At 46.0% G+C, this 20,620-nt stretch overlaps 1 protein-coding gene across 2 annotated transcripts; it reads right to left on the reverse strand.

Moving 5' to 3' along the window:
- Positions 1–2,276: 2,276 nt before the first annotated feature.
- On the reverse strand, positions 2,277–16,243 carry LOC132388950 (zinc finger protein 226-like). Of its 2 annotated transcripts, XM_059961371.1 has the most exons (3): positions 16,092–16,223; positions 15,248–15,270; positions 2,277–9,348 (listed from the first exon to the last, which is right to left on the reverse strand). In XM_059961371.1, the coding sequence occupies exon 3, from the start codon at positions 8,944–8,946 to the stop codon at positions 7,384–7,386; it is 1,563 nt and encodes a 520-aa protein (XP_059817354.1). In that variant the 5' UTR covers positions 8,947–9,348; positions 15,248–15,270; positions 16,092–16,223; the 3' UTR covers positions 2,277–7,383. The 2 variants fall into 2 exon arrangements, with proteins under 2 accessions (XP_059817354.1, XP_059817353.1); XM_059961370.1 differs by lacking the exon at positions 15,248–15,270 and having other exon boundaries at positions 16,092–16,243.
- Positions 16,244–20,620: the final 4,377 nt, after the last annotated feature.

Consider the following 20,620-nt stretch of genomic DNA (forward strand, 5'->3'; position numbering starts at 1 on the left):
TGCGCAATGTGCTAATTGCGTCATCAGGCGGTGGGCGGGGCCTCGGAAACAAACCCGAAGATGCTTCCGATCTGCGGTAAAACGGGATCACGTGACGAGTGGAGGGTCTCTCAAGTCACCCGTTGACTGTTCCTCGCCCTTCACACCCTGCCCTTCCCACCGCCGCATTTCCCACATTATTTTATTATTTCCCTATATTATCTCCAAATTTAAACCAGATATGTATTTAGTTTTTCCCACCATATCTTCCCCGGTCCCGTTCCCTCCAGCCCAAAGTCACAGAGCGCTCAGAGTTAGAGTTTCGATTCCCATCCCAGTCAGAAACTGAATTCAGACCCAAACCGGAAATGTGCAGGTTTCATTTAAATCAGTCTATGTCAGTAAACACTAATTTCTATTCACATTCCTCCGGCCTCACTGATCAGGAACACTGAATCATTAAGTGAGAAACAGCAGCAGGAGGCCATTCAGCCCTTCTAACCATCAACAAAATGGCGGCTGCTCTACCTTCTTAGCCACAAACTTCTGCCCGATCCTCTTTTCCTCGATTCCCCTCGGTCTCCACACATCTGCTTTTCTCTGTTTTATGTGAGGACGATCACTGAGTCTTCACCACCCTCTGTGGTGCGGATTTACAAACATTCACCACCCTCAGAGTGGAGACATTTCCCCTCATCTCAGTCCCGCACAGTCCATCCCTGTTTCAGAGACTGGGATCCCTGGTTCAACCGGTAATGATGTTGTGCATTTCAATGTGTTCACCTCTCAGTCCTCGCTTCTCTAAATGAAAGGGTTATCACATTTGATCGTTCTTCATATGATGACCCCACCACTCCAGGGATTAGTCTGGTGAATCTTCATTGCACGCTTTATAACAAATACTCTCTAACCTCTCTGTTAATCCTCTGTGGAATTAATTTCCATCTTCTGCAGCACCGTGTTGGTCCAACCACTTACTTCCCACCCTTGTCACTATTTCCACCATCCCACCTCCCCCCTCACCTGGATCCACCTCTCACTCCCCAGCTCTTGCCCCATCCCCACCCCTCTCCTCTTTTCTCTGACTATTTCCCGTCTACTCTCAGTCCAGAGGGAGGGTCTCGGCCCGAAATGTTGACGGTCCATTTGCCTCCACAGATGCTGCTCGGCCCACTGAGTTCCTCAGGCAGCGTCTTTGCATCCTGGTAAACTAACAGCCTGACAATGTGGACCATGGATACCCCTTCCTCTAAAAGTCATCGAATCACTCAGACGGCTAATCGCTGACAGGAATTATATTTGTTGGTCATTGCATTCCAGCTGGATGGAGTTGATGGAGAGTTCGGCGTGTCCCCGTGAAACAGCCGAACGGCCGAGCTCTCTGCACTGTCCCTCCGGCTCCGGCCAGTGGTGGCGCTGTGGGGACCCCCGGCCAGTGTCTTGAGCATAGGGAGACGCGCAGGCGCGCTGCCGACACTAAGCCTCGCAACTCCGAGCGGCGGTGAGCCGGGGCCGATGTCGGGTTTGTGTAAATCGGGGGCCGGTAGCAGTGAGAAAGGGCCTGGCCCGAGCTCTGCCGGGTGGCTGTGGGCTCCAGGCACTCCTCAGCCCCGGTTTTAACTTTGCGACCGAGCCCGGGCTGTGGGATCAATTCCTTGTGGTTCTCCAAGGGGTGAAGGGGATCTGTCCGTGTGTGTGGGTAGAGGTTATCAGTGGAGTGTGGGCGTGGGGTTGTAAGCGGGTTGGGTTCTGTTGCGAGAAAATGGGATGATTGGACATTCCGTGATACAGGGAGGAGGGTACCGAGACAAACTAAGTTGTAAACAAGGGATGATCTGGTGAACTGGATCAGACAGCTTAGCTCGCGTGTCCTTTCAGGAAACAACAATTCTCTCTTCATATTAATGACTGTCTAAGCTTGCTGTTCACAAGATTATGAGTTACAAGATTGTGTGTTACAGAGCCCCAGAGTCCAGGACAGCTGTCTCCGTCATGGGCTGCGAATGCAGATTGGGAAGGGGGAGGGTGTGTCAGTGACACGGGTTTCTACATCCTCCTGTGAGGTATAAATGTCCTTACAGTGAATTCTGATATGCTGGCATATCGGGAGTCTGAAAGGGAAAGGGAATCAGTAAGGGGCTCAGGACAGAGTTTTAACAGAAGAACATGTTCAGGGGTAAAGGGGTACAGGAGCTGTCTAATAGATCATTTTATTTATTTATTTTTTGTTTGTGTGAACTCACAGAAGGTGACTGAGGAAGAAGCTTGTTGACGGAGGATACCCAGAGGCGAGCAGGTCAGGCACAGAATCAGGAATTGAATTGAATTGACTTTATTTCATACATTCATGAGGAGTATGTCTCCATCTAAATGTGCAAAGTGCAATCATAGTAATTTATAAGAGTTTATAATAATTAAAACAGACAATGTAATATAGAGTACATTCAAGTCAGCGTCAGTTCATCAGTCTGATGGCCTGGTGAAAGAAGCTGTCCCAGAGCCTGTTGGTCCTGGCTTTTATGCTGTTATGATGGTAGCAGCTGGAATAGAGTGACAGAGATGTTATTTCCTTTGTCACGGGTATAGACAGTCGTCTCAAGTGAGGAGTTTGTGTGGAGATGCAGCTTCCCTGGAGGTGGAGGAAAGAGGACACACCAACAGGTGGAACCAGCTGTGGGAAGACATGGTTTGTCAGGTCTGACGATGAGCTGAATGTACCATAACCTTCAGACTGAATCAGAAAACCATTCTGAGGGTATTTGAAATGTCAGAAGCAGGGGAGATGTGATCACATATGCAGAGGGCAGGGATTGTGTCTACAGAACCTCAGTGAAATGGTTCAAGTGCAGGGTTGAAAGCACAGTGTTTGGTGCGGGATTTAATCACTGATTGTGACACTGTGAGAGGGTTAGTTTTGCTGTAAGGCAGCAACATTAATGGAAGACACAGGAACTTCATCAATTGCCAGTTATTTAGCAGAAGTGACCAATCTGAATGCTACCTTGACAGAAACAGATACTTCCAATGGTGACAAAGGGGTTCAGTCTGGATTATTTCAGGTTGGAGAGGGGTGTGGAGTTTTGAAATCAATAATTTACCATGTCCGGAGTGGCGGATCACACAGATCAGAAACAGGCCTTTGGCCGGCCATACCTGTTCTGACCATCCACTCACTGTCTACACTGGTCCCATTTATCAGCACTTGGTTCACAGCCGACTGTACCTCGGCAGTTTCAATGCTCATCCTCTTCGTAAATGTTGTGAAGGGACCTGCCTCCACCACAACCTCGGGCAGTGAGTTCCAGATTTCAGCTGCCCTCTGAGTGAGAAATCTCCTCCTCCGATCCCTCTAAACCTCTTCATCCTCTGCTTAAATCCATGCCCTCTGATCTGTGACATCTCTGTCCCAGGATCGTGGCCGATATGGGCATCAGTGAGTTCTTTCATACGGTTCAGCATGGTAAGTTGCTGTCGAAAGTTAGATCACACGGGGTCCAGGGAGAGCTGGTTAACTGGATGCACAGATGTCTTGATGGTAGGAAGCAGAGAGTGATGGTGGGAGGCTGTTTATTGGACTCGAGGCCCGAACCCAGTGAGGTTCCCCAGGGTTACACCCCATTGCTCTCATTATTCATTGATATTTAATTATATTTGCATTTGCATAGTTGGTTGAATTCTGTGCTCTACTTGATCTTTCATTGATCATGTTACTATTCTAAAGATTTGCTAAGTATTCTTGTAGGAAAAACTATCTCAGGGTTTTATGTGGTATCTGACTATATAAAAGTTAAGTACTCTGATAATAAAATTTACTTTGAACATCAACCATTGCTACTTGTCATCTGGATCAGTAATCTGGTTAAGAATATACAGGATATGGAGAGTAGGTTTGCAGCAAGTTAAAACAATTAATTTTTCTCAAAAAATATTAAGTATAAACACTCCGCTCTGTTTCCCTCTCCACACTCAACCACCCTTCCCTTTACTGTCTTCCCTCTCTGCCCCGTCCACCCTCTCATCCTGACATTTCACATAAGTTCCGTGTGAATGTGAATTATTTTCAGGGAATCTGAAGTGGAATTCTTCACTTTGGTGAAGAGGTTGGTGAGAGTGTGGAATGAGCTGCCAGTGGAAGTGGAGGATGTGGGTTTGATTTAGAAACTAAAGACGGATTTGGGTGAGGACGTGGGTGGGAGGTGTATGGAGGCTCTGATGCAGGTAGCTGGAAATGGGCAGTAACAACAAAAACAGGTCAGCATTGACTAGAAGGGCTGATAGGCCTGATTCATTGCAGCTTGGCTCTGTGATTCTAATAATATTGTGATTTGTAATTTCCACAGTTAGTACATTGCTACTAATGTCTGAACCCAGAAATTTGCCCAAACAAGAATTGAAAGACTCTTGGCTGGCTAAAAAAAGTGTCTGCAAGCTGTGATACTTGCCAAAAGGGGTGCTACTGAAAATGTAGGGCGCCCAAACATTTCCTTCTGGCCCTTTTCCTTTTTTTGTTATTTTGAAACTGTAATAGATTGAAATAAAAATGTAATCTTGCTTAAATATTAAAGAAATGTGTCATCTCTAACTTTATGCCTTTTGTAAATCAGGTCGTCTTTTACTCGCTGATCTATTCACATTAGCAGAACTTTTGACAGGGGGTCAAAAGCAAGGAAAATCATTGGGAAAATCAGATCGCTACTGGAAGAGTGGATTGGGAAAATCAGTTCTGCACTGGATCTCAAGAGAGAGAATTTCTAGAATGTCTATGAGATGGCTTTTGAGAACAGCTTGTTGTTGAGCCCACTAGAGGATCAGCTGTACTGGATTGGGTATTGTGTGATGAAACAGAGGTAATTAGAGAGATGGAAGTGAAGGAACCCTTAGTGATGACAACATGATTGAGTACACTGTGAAATTTGAGAAAGAGAAGCCAAAATCAGATGTGTCAGTATTTCAGTGGAGTAAAGGAAATTACAGTAGCATGAGAGAGGAACTGGCCAAGGTTGACTGGAAAGGGACACTAGCAGGGAGGACGGCAGAGCAGCAGTGGCTGGAGTTTATGCGAGAAGTGAGGAAAGTGCAAGACAGATATATTCCAAAGAAAACTAAGTTTTCGAATGGATAAAGGATGTAACCGTGGCTGACAAGAGAAGTCAAAGCCAAAGTAAAAGCAAAGCAGAGGGCATACAAGGAAGCAAAACTTAGTGTGAAGACAGAGGACTGGGAAGTTTTTTTAAAAACTTACGAAAGAAAAGTATGGTCATTAATAGAGAAAAGAAGAACTATGAAAGAAAGATAGCAAATAATATCAAAAAGGATACTAAAATCTTTTTCAAGTATATAAGGAGTAAAAAACAGGTGAGGTAGATATAGGACCGAAAGAAAATGATGTTGGAGAAATTGTAAATGGAGATAAGGATATGGCGGAGGAACTGAACTGACTCCATGCGTGTATATGCAATTATGATAAGAAATACAGACCATAAAACTTAAATGACAAGCTGGCTCAGAAAAATAAATCATCACTCTGGATGAAAACATTAACCAGTGAAATGTGTATGACCCTCCATGGGAGACATCCCAATGATCTGAGCAGACGAGGTGGTGACAAGGAAGCATCGAGCACCTGACTGAGAGTTGGAGACTTCTTCCCAGAAACAGAGGAGTTCCTTGCGGAAATACAGGACGAGGTGGGTAACAAAAGTAAAACAAATCGAAACTTCATGAAATACAAACAAACAAAGCAGTAAGTGCAGAAAAGGCCAAGAGAAACCAGACACAGTCCAACACATTCTAGGATCCTGCAGCAGTTTAACTCAATCTGATTACTTACGCAGGTACAATCAAGTGGCAAATATCTTTCACCAAAATCTTGCTTTAAAATACAAACTCATGAATGCCCTCCATCACCTCATGAAAACACCATAAATTCAAGCCTGATCCAGTTTTAGAGCCAAAATCTTGCAAATTATATGATCATCAATACATTATTTCAGATAGGTCAATCCATCTGGTTATAATATTACAGGATAAACAAGCAGGAATAACTTCCCCAATAGATAAAACCATTCCTAACACACATGTTCCTCAACCAGTGGAACCAGTAGTGTTTGTGTCGTCAGTCAGATAACCTAATTACTTTCTCTGTCAATCTGCTTCCAAATGTCATTCGTTGACATGCCCTGTTGCTGAATCCCCTCTCCTCATCATACGTTCTTACCCCGAACATCGTCCAGGGCCCCAAATTCTGCTCCGTGCAGACCTCCCTCTGGTTTCTGACCCAGCTTCATTGAAAATCCAATTGATGACTTCCCACTCTGCTTTCAGTCTTTAGAGGACAGTGGTGTTCGCTAACAACATTTTAGAAGTGGGGAAAGTGACCCATAATGTGGACATGAGTCATGATTAAGGAGGTTAACTCCCAATGTCATTCTTCCTCAGCCCAGAGATTAGAGGGGCAAAGAACATCTCAGACAGATGTGCAGTCAGCTCGACTTCTTCAGTCTGCAAGAAATTCAAGGGAAACATATTCACCCACAGAGTGATGACTATTTGGACCTCATCCCAGGGAGAGTGAGAGGTGAACAACAGGGGAGGATTTGAAAGATCTGTTGTGGAACAGAATCACTGGCAGGGTTCAGCCGGCCTGAGTTGACTCTCTACTGTACACTAGATGTGTTATAAATTCACTAAGTAACAGAGACAGTGCTTAAGATAGAACTGATTCATTTGTCACAGATCTAGTCCCATTAAAGGTGAATATGCAGCAGAAGAAACTCCTCCCATGCCCAGTGACCAGGGTGCAGAACTGGGTGTGGTGAGCAGCAGCAATAATTGCAGAGTTCAACACTTAAAATCACTCTCAAAATAGCATTCAGCAATGGTGGATGGACAAATATCCAGCATGAAGCTTATTGAAACTTTCTCCCCTGTGTGAACCTGGTAGTGTGTTGTAAGTGTAACACACTGTAAGGTTTCACTGCTAATGTAATGACCTCTCTGTAATGTTTCACTGCTGAGGTAGTGGTTTCTCTGCAGCAGCAATGTTTAGGATACAACTAGAGATAACAGGGTTTTGGAGTGCTGGGCTATCCAATGACAGAAATGTTCTTTCTTGTGAGTCTGAATGAGAGAATTTCATGGGCTTTTGCTGTGGAGAGATGAGAAGCCACAAATGGGGAGAGTGGGCCCTTTTTTTTTACTTTACTAACCCTTTAGTCAAAGTAAGAATTATGAATCACATCTTGTGTACTGTTTGTTATTTTGGGGTATTGATTTGTAACAGGGGACGCGGCGCAGCATCCACACACATTTGGCCGAGCTAGGGGGCTATCACCCCCTATATTAAGCTACTAGCCGGAGTAAGAGTTACATAAGGATAGATGACTGAGTGAATACATTCCCACATTAACAGGAGGTTAACGGTCTCTCTCCAGTGTGAACTGACTGGTGTGTCAGTAGGCGAGATGACCGAGTGAATCCCTTCCCACAGTCTGAGCAGGTGAATGGCCTCTCACCTGTGTGAATTCGCTCATGTACCTTCAATTGAGATGATTGAGTGAATCCCTTCCCACAGAATATGCAGGTGAACAGCCTCTCCTCAGTGTGAACTGACTGGTGTGCTTGTAGGCCAGCTAACTGTGTGAATCCCTTCCCACAGTCTGAGCAGGTGAATGGCCTCTCCCCAGTGTGTACTCGCTGATGTACCTTCAATTGAGATGACCGAGTGAATCCCTTCCCACAGTCTGAGCAGTTGAATGGCCTCTCCCCAGTGTGAACTAAATGGTGTGCTTGTAGAGTAGCTAACTGAGTGAATCCCTTCCCACAGTCTGAGCAAGTGAACGGCCTCTCCCCAGTGTGAACTCGCTGATGGACTTTCAGTTGAGATGACGAAGTGAATCCCTTTCCACAGTCCAAGCAGGTGAATGGCCTCTCCCCAGTGTGAACTCGCTGATGTACCTTCAGTTGAGATGACCGAGTGAATCCCTTCCCACAGTGTGAGCAGGTGAATGGCCACTCTCCAGTGTGAACTGACTGGTGTGTCAGTAGGCAAGATGATAGAGTGAATCCCTTCCCACAGACTGAGCAGGTGAATGGCCTCTCGCCAGTGTGAACTGAATGGTGTGCTTGCAGGCTAGATAACTGTGTGAATCCCTTACCACAGTCTGAGCAGTTGAACGGCCTCTCGCCAGTGTGAACTGACTGGTGTGCTTGCAGGCCAGATAACTGTGTGAATCCCTTCCCACAGTCTGAGCAGGTGAACGGCCTCTCCCCAGTGTGAACTCGCTGATGTACCTTCAGTTGAGATGACAAAGTGAATCCCTTCCCACAGTTTGAGCAGGTGAATGGCCTCTCTCCAGAGTGAACTGACTGATGTACCTTCAGTTGAGATGACCGAATGAACCCCTTCCCACATTCTAAGCATTTGAACGGCCACTCTCCAGTGTGAATTGACTGGTGTGCTTGTAGGTTAGCTAACTGTGTGAATCCCTTCCCACAGTCTGAGCAGGTGAATGGCCTCTCCCCAGTGTGAACTTGCTGATGTACTTTCAGTTTAGATGATGAATTGAATCCCTTCCCACAGTCTAAGCAAGAGAACGGTCTCTCCCCAGTGTGAACTGACTGGTGTGCTTGTAGGTTAGCTAACTGTGTGAATCCCTTTCCACAGTCTGAGCAGTTGAACGGCCTCTCCCCAGTGTGAACTCGCTGATGTACCTTCAGTTGAGATGACGAAGTGAATCCCTTCCCACAGTCTGAGCAGGTGAATGGCCTCTCCCCAGTGTGAACAGACTGGTGTGCTTGTAGGCCAGCTAATTGTGTGAATCCCTTCCCACAGTCTGAGCAGGTGAATGGCCTCTCTCCAGTGTGAATTCGCTGATGTATCTTCAGTTGGGATGAGTAGGTGAATCCTTTCCCACAGTCCGAGCAGGTGAAAGGCCGCTCCTCAGTGTGAACTCGCTGGTGATCCATGAAGTCAGATGACCGAGTGAATCCTTCCCCACAAATTCAGCAGATGACCAGCCTCTGCCCAGTGTGAACTGATTGGTGTGTCCACAGGTGGGAAGACGACTGAATCCCTTCTCACTCACAGAACAGGTGAATGGCCTTGTCCAGTGTGAACTTGCTGATGTACATTCAGTTGAGAAGACCCACTGAATCCATTCTCACAGTCTGAGCAAATGAACGGCCTCTCCCCGTGTAAAATTTCCGCTTTGCCAGTCGGTCAGATGACCAAGTGAATCCCTCCCCACAGCCTGAGCAGGAAGGATGATCGAGTGAATCCCTTGCTCCACTTCTTAAATATCTGGACAGAGACAGCAAAATTGGCATGTTGTGTTCGAAATTCCCGTAGATAAATTCCTTGTTTTTAGCCTGTAAAAAGATTTACAAAATCCATCAATGTGTGTGGGGCAACTTTTCATATGAGATCACTTGAGTTGTCAAGGTGTGATCTGGCAACACACTCTTACAGTGAAGTTCAACCAAGTTGGAGAGAGAAATCATCTTCTAACTGGGCACAGTGCTGGTACCTGGAATGACCATCAAACTCTCTGATGCTCTTCCTGTCTCTATAAGAATGGGGCATCTCTCCCAACTCCAATCTGTGACCTGGCTCAGTTTGACTCTCGCCATTGGTATTGCTCCCTCTTCCCACTGAGCAGCACGGGCTCCTGGCCCCGCAGTAACTGAAATACTCTCACACAAATAGCCTGCAGTGCATTCCACGCACCCACCACTCTCTGGGTAAAAATCTTACCCCTGACATCCTTTCGGTATCTATTTCTAAGCACCATAAAACTATGCCCCTTCGTGTTAGCCATTTCAGCCCTGGGAATAAACCTCTACCTATCCACATGATCAATGCCCCTCATCATCCTATACACGTAAAAAAGGCTCTAAACATAAACAAGGACATTGTACATAGCTTTGGGAAATTGTCAGAAGTATACAAGATTATGAGGTTATAGGGTAAATGCAAGCAGCTTTTTCCACTGAGGTTGGGTGGGACGACAACCAGAGGTCATGGGTAAGTGGGAAAGGTGAAAATTTAATGGGAACATATGGAAAAGCTCTTTACTGAAATGGTCGTGAGAGTGTGCAATGACATGTCAGCACAAGTGGTGAATACGAGCTCGGTTTCACCATTTCAAAGAGGTTTTGATGGAAGCCTGGATGGTAGGTGTATGGAGGACGATGGTCTCGGTGCAGTTAGTTGCAATAGACAGCTTAAATGTTTTTTTGGCATTGACTAGATGGGCCAAATGGCCTGTTTCCATTTTGAACGTCTCCATTATTCTATGACAGAGAAGCTGGACAAACTTGTTTGGAAGGGAAAAGGTTGGAGTGACAACGGAGCAGCAATAGCTGGAATTTCTGGGAGCAATTCAGGAGCTGAGTGATCGACATATCCCAAGGAAGTGAAAGCATTGGAAACCAGGAGGACACAACCATAGTTGAATTGAGAAGCTAAAGCCAACATAAAAGCCAAAGAGAGGGCAAACAAAAGAGCAAAATCTATTGGGAAGCGAGAAACCAACAGAAGACAATGAAAATGTTCAGATGAGCTCAGGGCATGGATGATGATTAATGAGTCTTGGTTGCACCCAAAAGTCTGAGGCATTTAAAGGAACAAAATATCCGGGGCTTCAATATAGCCAGAAAGCCAAGATTCCCTGCACCAGTTACGTTTCAACTGTTACACTGTTAGGCACATAAAGTCTCTACACCCTCAAAATTTCACTTCTGAAGGCCTCCCACTTACAAAGTACTCCTTTGTCAGAAAACAGCATGTCCCAATCCACACTTGTCAGATCCTTTCTGATACCATCAAAATTGACCTCTCTCCAATTTAGAATCTCAACCCATGGTCCAGACCTCTCTTTTTTCATCTTTATTTTGAATTTCATGGCATTATGAACACTAATTTCTGTCACCAGCCCTGGTCATTGCCTAACAGCTTATTGCACACTTCTACATCGGGAATTTTACGTACCAATTAAGGGCACATTTGACAAACTCTACCCCATCTAGTCCTTTTACAGTATGGGAGTCCCAGTCAATATATGGAAAGTTAAAATCGCTTACAATCTCAACCTTTGTTTCTTGGCATGGTCTGTGACCGCTCTGCAAATTTGTTCCTCTAAATCCCTCAGACTGTTGGGTGCAACCAAGCCCCTATAATGGCCACAATATCATAATTCCCTGTCCTGAGCTCATCTGGCTTTCCTACGAGGCTTCTTGCATTGTGATATACACAGCTCAGCACATTCATCGCACCATGCTCAACCATTTGATTGCTGACTCTGTCTGAGGTCTGAACAATATCTGACTGGTATCAAGAAAACAAACTCTCCCTCATTATCACAAAAACAAAGGAGCTGATTGTGGAGGACAGGAGGAGTGGAGACACAGATAAGGGCATCACCCTGGGACTAGTGACCAACCGACAGCTTCCCCGGTTTCCGAATCCCCAGTGGTGGGCACTTAATCTGGACTCCACCGCGTTTGAACCCCTTCCGTCAGCGGCCGACCCTCATGTGATTCTGTGCTATGACCCTATGGGGTGCTCATTGAGGAAAGCCAATATTATGCACCCCTCGAGCGAGGGAAGTTCCCAGTCATGGTGATTGGACAGGATTAAGGAAAAGAGGGCAGCACATTACTGGCCGAAGTTCCGGATTTCCTTTTGTGACAGACAGGACTGGTGGCTCCCCGTACCATCGTTAGGGTTTGCCCTGGGTTCAAGTCAAAGAGCCTAGAGTTCATTGCCTTCACCCTGAGGAAACAAGCCTCCAGCACCAAGGGAGACTGGCAAGACTTGGCCGTGGGCCAACTCCGATACTGGAAGGACATTGAGGTGAAGACAGGACATCTGGTAAGACTCTCTTTTAATATTGACTGAACCCAAAGACATTGCACACAATCTCATCTCAATTTCAGACAAAATGAAGTTGACTGCACCAACTGCCCCCCATCCAGATCACCATGAAAGGAGGACAGACTCTCCCATTCATTCCGCAATACCCCCTCTAGCCCAAGGTAACTTTTCTTGAGGATGGAAGCTATTTTGTGGATCCATCAGGAAAATGATATTCTGAATATGCAATAGTGACGGACAGTGAAGTAATTGAACAGGCCTCTTTTGAAGCAGCTGTCTCCGCCCAGAAGGCTGAGCTGTTTGCTCTGACTCGTGCCTGTATCCCAGCAACAGACAACAGTGGGAACGTTTACACAGACTCCCATTATGCATTTGGAATTGTACATGACTACGGGGCTCTCTGGGAACATGGGGATTCCTGACTTCCTCTGGCCACCCCATTAGTAATGCCACCTTTGTAAACAACTTACACACCGTTCTGCAGCTTCCTCGAGCTTTGGCTGTTATTAAATGAGCGGCCCACACCTGCATGTCTGACTAGGTCGCTAAATGCAATGCTTTAGCGGAAGAGACAGCGAAAAGTGCGGCACAATCCTAGTAGTTGTAGTCTCCTCGGGTTCCCATCAGGCAACCCTCTGTGACTTAAGCAGAACACGTTTGCCAGACATGCGGGAGGTACATATTTTTCATGGGGACATCTCTGAGGAGGAGTGCAAATTGTGGTCCCAGATGGGGTGCCAGAAAGAACCAAACTAGCTTTTTGGAATACTCCAAAGGGACAGGTTTGTGTTCCTATACAGTTTTTACCAATATTGGTCGATCATATACATGATTTGACACACCTGAAAGGAGGGAATAGTTGGTAACCTGTACCCTGCACACCAGGTATGACTCCCTTGCCAGGTGGACCTTTTCGTGTCTACAAGTGGATTTTATTGAATTGCCTAGAGTACATTGCTATAGATACTGCTTAGTTATTATAGATGTGTTTAGTAGATGCATTGAAGCTATTCCAATTACCAATAATAATGCTATGTCTGTTGTGAGTTATTATTATGGGAAATAATTCCCAAGTAAGGCCTGCCAGAGATGCTGAGCTCTCACAATGGCCCACACTTTGTGGTGAAAGTAAACAAAGGGGTACCAAACGAACTAGCTATCAAGTAACAATTCCACTGTGTACACCACCCACAGGCCGCTGGCTGAGTGGAAAGAGCCAATGGCACTCTGAAGAGTAAACTGGCCAGACTAACAGCGGAGACTGGACTCACTTGGTTGAAGGTACGACCATTAGCCTGATTCCACATGAGGGTTACCCCACAGGGGAAAACAGGGTTGTCACCAGCTGAAATCATTCATGGACGGCCCATGAAGACACCCTGGGGACTAAGACCTTGTGTACCATTGTTCCCGGAAGTCTACCAGCAAAATTGGATATGTATACCCAAAGGGAAGAGATTGGGAAATATGTATGCCAACTAACCAAACTTTTCCAAGAATTACATTCACAGGTACGACAGGCTTACAAGGAAGAGAACTACACCACAGAGAGGAGTGACTATCCCACCACAAAACATGGGAATTTTGTCCTAATCAAGAACTGGGATTGAGGAAAACTCTGACCTCAGTGGAGAGGACCATATCAGGTGTTACTGACCACTCCCACGGCTGTGAAACCGAAGGGGCAATCTCGATGGACACATTGAACAGACTGAAAATGTGTTACAGAAGGAACTGAGTAGCAGGGCTCTCTCGGACTGAAGGAAAATGTATTCGTTGATAGTGGTCTTTGCATTTTGACTTATTGCTCAAACAATATTTGTGGCCCCATGTCAACACCTTTCTGTCTCTCTGTCACACCTCTGCCAAACAGGTAGAACTAGGGGCCTGCTGGGTTTGTGCTGCAATTCCACAGCATGGTAAAACTATGGTTCCAATGTCAGTAATCCTGCTCAATCAGAGTGAGGAACTCTAAGCCTGGGATTTCTCAAATAACACCCTGGGAAGTGAGGTGAGGAACTGCGGTCCAGTCAGAGATGACAGTGGCTGTCAGTGTTTTGAGGGATAGTATCTCAAGTTCCCATCAAATGGAACTTCCTACACTGGGAAACATGAATCCTGGTCTTAGTTGCAGCTGCCCAGCAGCAGAGAGAAATAACAGATTGAGTGCTTTTGGATGATTGCTTTTCTCGCCTATGGAGTAGCCAGGAATTCACGAGAGACAATCAATTTACCTACAGCACTTGAGGAGCTGGCCACAACACTGCAGGGGCCCTGACAGAAACACAGTCCCAAGTAACAGAAATATCTACTGAAATGATTGCAATCTGGCAAACAGTCCTACAAAATTGTAAGGCTTTAGACTTTATCCCAGCTGAGAAAGGGGGAACCTGTGCTATTATTGACACAGAATACTGCACCTATATCCCTGATGAGTCTACTAACGTTACATCCCTCTCCAAGCACACTGCCAAGGTGATTGATAGCATCTAGATAGAAAGTAGGGCATGATTTACACCGGTTCACTGAAGGGTCGAAATGGTGGTCTTTGAAGGTCTGTTCAGTAATACATGGAGCAGGATATTGCATTATGACCTAATAGTTGTCCATATCATTGTTATAAATACTGTTGTACACTGTTTTTTTCCCACTGATAAGTCAATGTTGTACTCATTTGCTTTCGCTGCAAAAAAATCACTGCTTTGTTGATCATGTAATGATCAAAAGGAGGGAATGATAAAATGTGTAAAAGGGTTAACACTTTGTTAAAAAATAGCAACCTGTTTTTCTGAAAGAAACTGCTGATAATCAACAGATGTGCTAAGCCATGCTGAGCCATATTTCTTCTTGAGGGTAGCTAGCTAGGGTTTCAGGATGCTTATCTCCTTGTGCACATGTGTAGAGATAGGACAGCTTCAGTCTGTTCTGTGTGTGTAAGCCATTATGACTGTTTTGTACTCTGTCTTTAGGGGCTCCAGCTTGTCATGTAGTAAATAACTTTGGCTCCAACATGTCTTGTGTGGGGGGTAGCTGGACGGATATATCTGTGGTGTAAGGGGTATTGTTAGTCAGTTAGTGGATTGGGCGGGAACAGTCATCGACTGTGCCTGTTTGAGCGACTAACTGAGTAAGCCCGATGCTTCAAATAAAGGGTTTGTACTTATACAGTCTCACAGTGACTTGATCCAGATTCGACTTCCACAGAATGGGAGTGGTTTCAAAGGGCTGGGCTGCTGGAAGCACATCACCAGACCTGGAGTGATTGCAAAGGGGTCTGACAGAGGCATAACTGGTATTTCTGGGCATGTTCAGTCTCACTCCCAACTATTTCCAACCTTCCACTGTACAGGTATGTAATGTCTAAAGAACAGTGTTTCAGTAAATGAGACTCACCAAAATTTCTCCTGACTGAATCACTGTCCCACACACGCCACAAAACGATATGGGATAAGAAGGAGCCATCATTCAATCATGGTAAGACATAAGACACAGGAACAGAATTAGATGATTCGATCCATCTGGTCTGCCCACCATTCAACCAGGGCTGATTTTTATTCCAACACCATATCCTTGCCTTCCTCCTGTAACCCTGTAGCTACTTAACAATCTTTAGTGTATTAATCTCCCTCATAAATATACCCGAACGGCAGCCTCAACCAAACTGTGCGGCAACAGATTCCACACTTCAGACACTTTTTGGCCAAAAGATTTTTCTCAGCTGAATTTTTACAGGAGGCATTTTTATTCTGAGACGGTGCTGTCAGATTACAGACTCTCCGTCTAATGGAAACATCCTCTCCATGTACACTGTATCCAGCTTTTTAGCATTCGGAATGTTTACTTTATCATCCATCGCCCTCACAACCCCCCACCGTCCCTCTGAACTCCATCGAGCACAGGTCCGGAGACGTCAAATGCGCCTCATACATGAAGCCGATCGTTCCTGATATTATTCATGTTAACCTTGTTATCAACACTCCACTTGATCCTCCGTCACAAAGCGGAGGGCGGGGCGGGGCGGATCTGCGGCACGCAGCCTCACGTGACCTGTTGGTTGGTCTCCCATTTCAACTCTGCGGAAATAGACAGCCTGGGCTCCTGGTTTGGATCGTTCAATGCAGATTAAATGAAGTCGACACATTTTTGCCGAGCCCATATAACTGGAAAATAAATGAGTAACTGGCCTTCAGTTCGGGGCTCACGGACCTCCCTGCTCGGGATCGGTCTCAATACTCACCAACAGGAAAGTGATATCTTCAGCCCGGAGACAGTAATCCAGAGCCCCGGCTCCCGGATATACGAGACGAGAAGCCTTTCTCGATCCCGCAGACTTCAGCACCGAGCGTTAAGGAATACACCGCACACCCGGAGACAGTGAGCATGCGCGAAGTGTGGTACGTCATCAGGAGGGTGGGGCCACAGAAACGGCAGCGCGATGTTGCCCTCCTACGGTTTAATTGGGGGGGGGGGGGGAGAGGGTAAACTGCATCACGTGACCGGTTTTGGTCTCCCACCCCAGAGAGATCCTGTTACCCGCTACTCTGTGGAAAGAAGCAAACTTGCTGCTCACATCTACTCTCACCTTAAATGTGTTAGACATTTCAACCCCCAGGAAAAATATATCGTCTGTCCACTCTGTCTATTCCTCTCGTAATCTTATAAATGTCCATCCAGTCTCACCCCAGCCTGCGCCACTCCGGAGAAAACAACACAAGTTTGTCCAACCAGGTCGGGCTGCATCCGTCGAAACGAGCAGTCAACGTTTCGGGCCGAGACCCTTCGTCAGTCCTGAGTTCCTCCAGAGTGTGTGTACGTGTTAATTTGACCACAGCATCAACAGTGTACTTTGTGTTCGTCCAATCTCTCGTTATAGCTCATGCCCTCTAATCCAGGCAGGGTCCTGGTAAAACTCTTCCCCGCCCTCTCCAGAGCCCCGACATCCTTCCGAGAATGGGGGCGACCAGAACTGTATGAAACACTCCAGATGTGGGCTAACTAGTTTTATAAAGCTGTGTTACGAACTGTGACGTTTTAGAAACGAACCAGCAGCAATAGAGTTCACACTGGAGTCTGGTTTTGATGGTTAAAACACTATTTATTAGTATTTACTTTAACATAGTAACTTAACGAAAGTTAACAGTGTTAAGTGGATATATGTGTAAATATAATTCCCAGACTATCGAGCCTGAGGAAACAAAGCTTAGAGTCTTGAGATGGTAAAGAAGGAAAGTTCAGTAATCCACGGAATAAATGATGGGAGAGAGATATTTGTGATCCAGAGTGAAATGTAGAGAAAAGGCGGTTACTTCAAAATAACCGTCGACGAAGTTCTTATCCGTTGAATCCGTCCACATACGAGTTATCAGCGAAAATGACCTGTCACAGGAATACCGTCTTCCAGGGGTTACCACACAACATACCCAGGCAAGGGTTAACACAAGATATTCCAAAACCCACTCCTATGGATTATACGAAGTGACAGCCACAGACATTCGTTGTGGTTCCGTGTACCGATGATCAACCCACTCTTGTGGGCATAGGAGAGTTCCAAGCCTCAGCTGCGACTAACTGAAGCTATCAGTTTTTCCAGTCTCTCTCTCTCTCTCTCTCTCTCTCTCTCTCTTTAGACTGGCCGACTGCCTGTCTGCAGATCGCTCTCTCTCTCTCTTATGGTTCAGTCCACAGTCAGCGCTGTCAGCCTGTGACTGACGTCATAGTCCCGCCTCCTCACGCCGGCGCTCTTAAAGAAACAGTCACAGTACGACCGCAGGCTCGTAACAGCCGCAACACAACTTCCCGACTTTTGAACTCAGTGCTTCAACTAATAATGACAACCATGCCATTTGCCTTCTTAACCACCCGATCAATCTGTGCAGTCTCTTTCAGGGAGCGATGAACTTGGAGTATAAGATCCCTCTGATCATCACCACTGTTCAGGGTTTTGCATTTAACAGTGTACTGTCGCATACATTCGACCTACTGAGCTGCCAAGATGATCATCACTAATCAAATCTCACTGAGATTTCTCAGGTCCTGTTGAATTTATTGCCAAGTGCACAAGTACGGGAAGGTACAGGTACAGAGAAACACTGACTTGTGGCAGCATCACAGGCAAGTACTTTCAGATGACACACGGAACATAAATTATACGATTCTCTGTCAGTAACAATCTATAAATATGTTTTATGTCATCAACAATATATAAAATACATTGCGTCATGATCACTATTAAAATGTGCATTTTGTGTCAATAACAGACTTGGAAATGTTGAATTTGGTCCCTGTCTCCATTCCTCCTGTATTCCACAACCAGCTCCATTGTTTTTGTCACAATGAGGGAGAGGTTGTTTTCTTGACACCACTGTGTCGGGGTGATGACTTCTTCTCTGTCGGCTGCCTCGTTATTATTTGGGATTCGGTCGATCAATGTATTGCCGTCAGCAAATCTAATTAGCAGATTGGAACCCGCCACTGCAGCCCCACAGTGCACTATGTACTGATTGCAAAGCTACGAAATTGCATGTGAATAGCCTCCCCTCCCTCAACTCCACTCTTTCTGCGTCACCAGCAGACTGGGACATCTCACATCTCGCTCCCTCCGCCAGGACATTAAACTGTGAACAACTGTGGTCAGGGACTGATCTCTGGGGTACTCCAAACGCTACCTCCTTCCAGTCTGAAAACGACCCACTCATCCAGACACACACTACCGGCAGTTTAGCCTAATCACCTACTCCTGAGGGTCACTACCATTACTGACTCTGAGTTTACCACCGTCAAATGCCGGGAGGGACATAATAATCAGAAAGTCTCTAGTCACAGCCGTGTAAATAAAATGTGATCTCAGTGGGTGTGTGGCGCATGCTCAGAACGCGAAGGAGACAGACAAACTGAGCCAAGTCACAGACTGATGAAGGGGAGGAATGATCCATTTTGATTCAAAGAGGGAGGCAGAGAGTTTGATATTGTTCCTGATGCCGGAACTGTGGCCAGTTAGAAGTTGAAGTCTTGTCCCCCCAAATTGTTTTGAGTTGTGACAGTGTTTTTCTCAGAAGGCACCATGGAAACTAAATAATCTGAGTGGAAATATTGTCCTTCACCTACCGACGTGCTTTGTAAGCTTTTAGCCGTGTAGAAAAGACAAAGGATTTGTGTATGGGAATCACAAACACAACAGCTCGTTAGTTCTGCTGTATCTGTCAGTTCATCAGCGCTTGAATGCCGCCGATCCTTGAATGTGGAGGCGGAGATGCTGGAGAAGACAGCGCCCCACTCGCTACAAGGAGAGCACGGGCACGTGTCCATGCCCGTGATCTGATTGGATACATCGCCATGACGTTTATAGCAGTGTGACGTCATTCACTGGCTCTTATTTTGGAAAGGATTCCGTCGGCCATCGCAGATACACCAACAGCTTCGCTCTGGGAAGCGGCCGTTCACCTGCTCCGTGTGTGTGAAGAGACTCATTCAGATAACCCACCTTGTGATGCTCCGGTGAGTTCACAATAAATAGAGGCCACATTTCTGTCCGGAGTGAGCAAAGAGTTTTACTCAATCATCCCAGATGCTGCAATAGCAGCAACTTCACAACAGGGAGGAAGTTCAAATCAGCTCCGTGTTAAATGTTTAACCATCACGGTGACTGAAGGCTGCTGCAGGTTCATGAGGGACTGTTACTGTCAGATTCTGCAGTTCTTGCGGCTGCTCATCGCACCCAGGACTGAACCCTGGTCACTGAGCATTGGAGGAGTCCGTTCTGCTGATGGTAGCCTTAAACTAGACTGGTGTTTAATATTGTGGATCTGTGAAAGATAAATCCCGTGAAAGATAAATCCTGTATCAAATCCCGTGTCTCGCTTGAGAGGCCACTCAGCCCAGCTGGTCCCTGCCCATATTTCTGTTCCATATCAGTGTATGAAAATCTACCCCCGCCGTTCCCCTCTCACTCTCCCTGAGATGCATCTAGTCACCTCTCCGTGGGATAGGAGATTTCCTTTTAATGTCATAGAATCACAGAAATCTACAACATATTATCGATACTTTGTCCCACAATGTTGTACCGACCATGTAACTTACTCTAGAAATTGCTTAGAATTACCCTACCGCATAGCCATCTATTTTCCTAAGCTCCATGTACCTATCTTAACAGATCCTTTTGTATCCGCCTCTACTACCGTCGCTGGCGGTGCATTCCACACACACGCCATTCTTTGTTTAAAAAACTTAGCTCTGACATGTCCTCTATACCTACTTCCAAGCAGCTTAAACCTATTCGCCCTCGTGTTAGCCGTTTCAGCCCTGGGAAAAAGCCTCTGACTATCCACACGACCAATGCCTCTCATCATCTTATACACCTGCTTGAATTCCCTGCATGATTTTCTCCGGGCTGAACAAGACGATGAGCTCACGGTGGTTGTGACGTTCTTCAGGGCTCCGGACGAAGTTGGTTAAACTCCTTCTTCCCCGCTCTTTTCAACGTTTTGGGTCATTTTCACCAATTTTAAAGGATTGTGCCTCAGACAGCTGGGTTGTTGCAATTGTTACGTGCCAGCAGCAATAGATCACTAACGGAGTCTGGTTTCGATGTTAAAACCATTCTCTTCATTAGTATAGTGACGGGGTCCTGAATTACCCCATATGAACTGTGTTTTTGAAAAGAGAGAGGGAGATGATCAACACCGGACACAGAGAGAGGGAGGGAGGGAAGGTGGAGAGAGAGAGAGAGAGAGAGAGAGAGAGAGAGAGAGAGAGAGAGAGAGAGAGAGA

Source organism: Hypanus sabinus, unplaced genomic scaffold (assembly GCF_030144855.1).
Source record: "Hypanus sabinus isolate sHypSab1 unplaced genomic scaffold, sHypSab1.hap1 scaffold_440, whole genome shotgun sequence".
Taxonomy (NCBI): domain Eukaryota; kingdom Metazoa; phylum Chordata; class Chondrichthyes; order Myliobatiformes; family Dasyatidae; genus Hypanus; species Hypanus sabinus.

Excerpts from the sequence above, each read along its gene's own strand:
- LOC132388950 (XM_059961370.1), bottom strand. The coding sequence starts at position 8,946 with ATGGATCACCAGCGAGTTCACACTGAGGAGCGGCCTTTCACCTGCTCG.